This window comes from Austrofundulus limnaeus, unplaced genomic scaffold (assembly GCF_001266775.1).
Source record: "Austrofundulus limnaeus strain Quisiro unplaced genomic scaffold, Austrofundulus_limnaeus-1.0 Scaffold554, whole genome shotgun sequence".
NCBI lineage: Eukaryota > Metazoa > Chordata > Actinopteri > Cyprinodontiformes > Rivulidae > Austrofundulus > Austrofundulus limnaeus.
The window spans coordinates 189964-191409 of NW_013952956.1; the positions used below are offsets into that span (position 1 = coordinate 189964).

General features: G+C 42.1%; 1 protein-coding gene across 1 annotated transcript in view; it reads right to left on the minus strand.

Moving 5' to 3' along the window:
• ankrd44 (ankyrin repeat domain 44) overlaps positions 1-1446 on the minus strand; it is a gene marked incomplete in the record, with an annotated part of 84527 nt that overhangs the window by 45131 nt on the left and 37950 nt on the right. The window contains 2 exon segments of the mRNA XM_014026448.1: positions 210-422; positions 505-647. Coding sequence (XP_013881902.1) covers positions 210-422; positions 505-647 — 356 coding nt within the window.

Here is a 1446-nt window from a genome sequence, read left to right on the forward strand (position 1 = left end):
TCTATGCCCAGCACTAAAATTAATCAATATGAGTTAACTCGATTAATTTCATAACCCTAATTAATAAATGGAAAATTGAGAAGATTTTGAATATCCCATCATCACTGTCATCCTATCCACAGCTAAACTGAGCCATGAATAACTAATCAGCCTGTTTACAGTTACAGACATAAAATCACCGAGTTCTTCAAGACTTGAYTTGGACGTACCTGAACGTTGACATCAGCCCCGTTGTTGACCAGGAACTCCAGACAGAGCGCTCCGTGTGTGGAGGCAGCAGCGAAGTGCAGCGGGGTGAACCCTTTATTGTTGGGTTGGCTGACATTGGCACCGTAATCGATCAGCTCGCTGACGACCGCATCCTGACCGTTAAAGCAGGCCACGTGAAGCGCTGTGTTCCCAAACGCGTTGGGCTCGTCGATCTGCGGCCACAGGGAGGGACACGTGTGGTCACCACCAGGGGGGAGAACAGACGTAACCACAGCAGCACAGGTGTTTCCTCACCTCCACCCCCAGGTTGAGAAAATGTTTAACCACGGTGATCTGCCCGCTGGAGGCTGCTGCGTGGAGTGGAGTGTACCCCCGTTTGTCCTTACAGCTGATCTCTGCACCCTGACTGACCAGCAGGCGCACTACATCCAGGTGACCTGTAGGGGGCGGCAGSACATAAACTGATTCACCTGAAAATCACAGTTTCAAATCTGTTTACCAGTGCAAGGTTAATCTGTTTATTTTATGTTTTTCATTAAAAACTTAGGGTAATATGAAGAAAACCCACAAAATGTTTGATAGGCCACGATTTTTCTCACMCACAGCTGTTTCTTTAGAATTAGCTTTGGATGAAACAAATCCAAAACTAATTAATGACTCAATGACACACTTGCACTTGATAAGTTTAACTTTTTGCTTCTGGCTGGTTTTAGCTTTTACCTAATGTTTTACTGGTTTTAGCTTTTAGCTACTGTTTTACTGGTTTTAGCTTKTGGCTACAGTGGAGGAGCCAGACATTTTTCTCAGGGGTGGCCAGACTGGGACCACTACTCACACATGGGTGGCCAAGAATATTACATCATTTTTTTTACTTGAAAGTTTCTGCATGTATTTGTGTTTTGGTCTTTTCCTTATGTCCTTATATTCAGGCAGGGACTACCTTATAAACATGGGTGTCATAACCATTTTAAAAGTGGGGGGACACACTGTTCGGGGGTCTGGGGGTCCTCCCCCAGAAAATTTTGAACAAAATAGATGCCATTTCCTGCAAATTTACCAAGATTTTAAACATACTCTTACCTACATAAATAAACACTTGATTTAATAATTATTTCAGAGTAGGGCTGCAACTAACGATTATTTTAATTATCGATTAATCTGTTATTTTTTCAATAAATCGATTAATCGGCCAAATCATTAAAAAACTTAATTACACACATATGAGTAGATATAAAT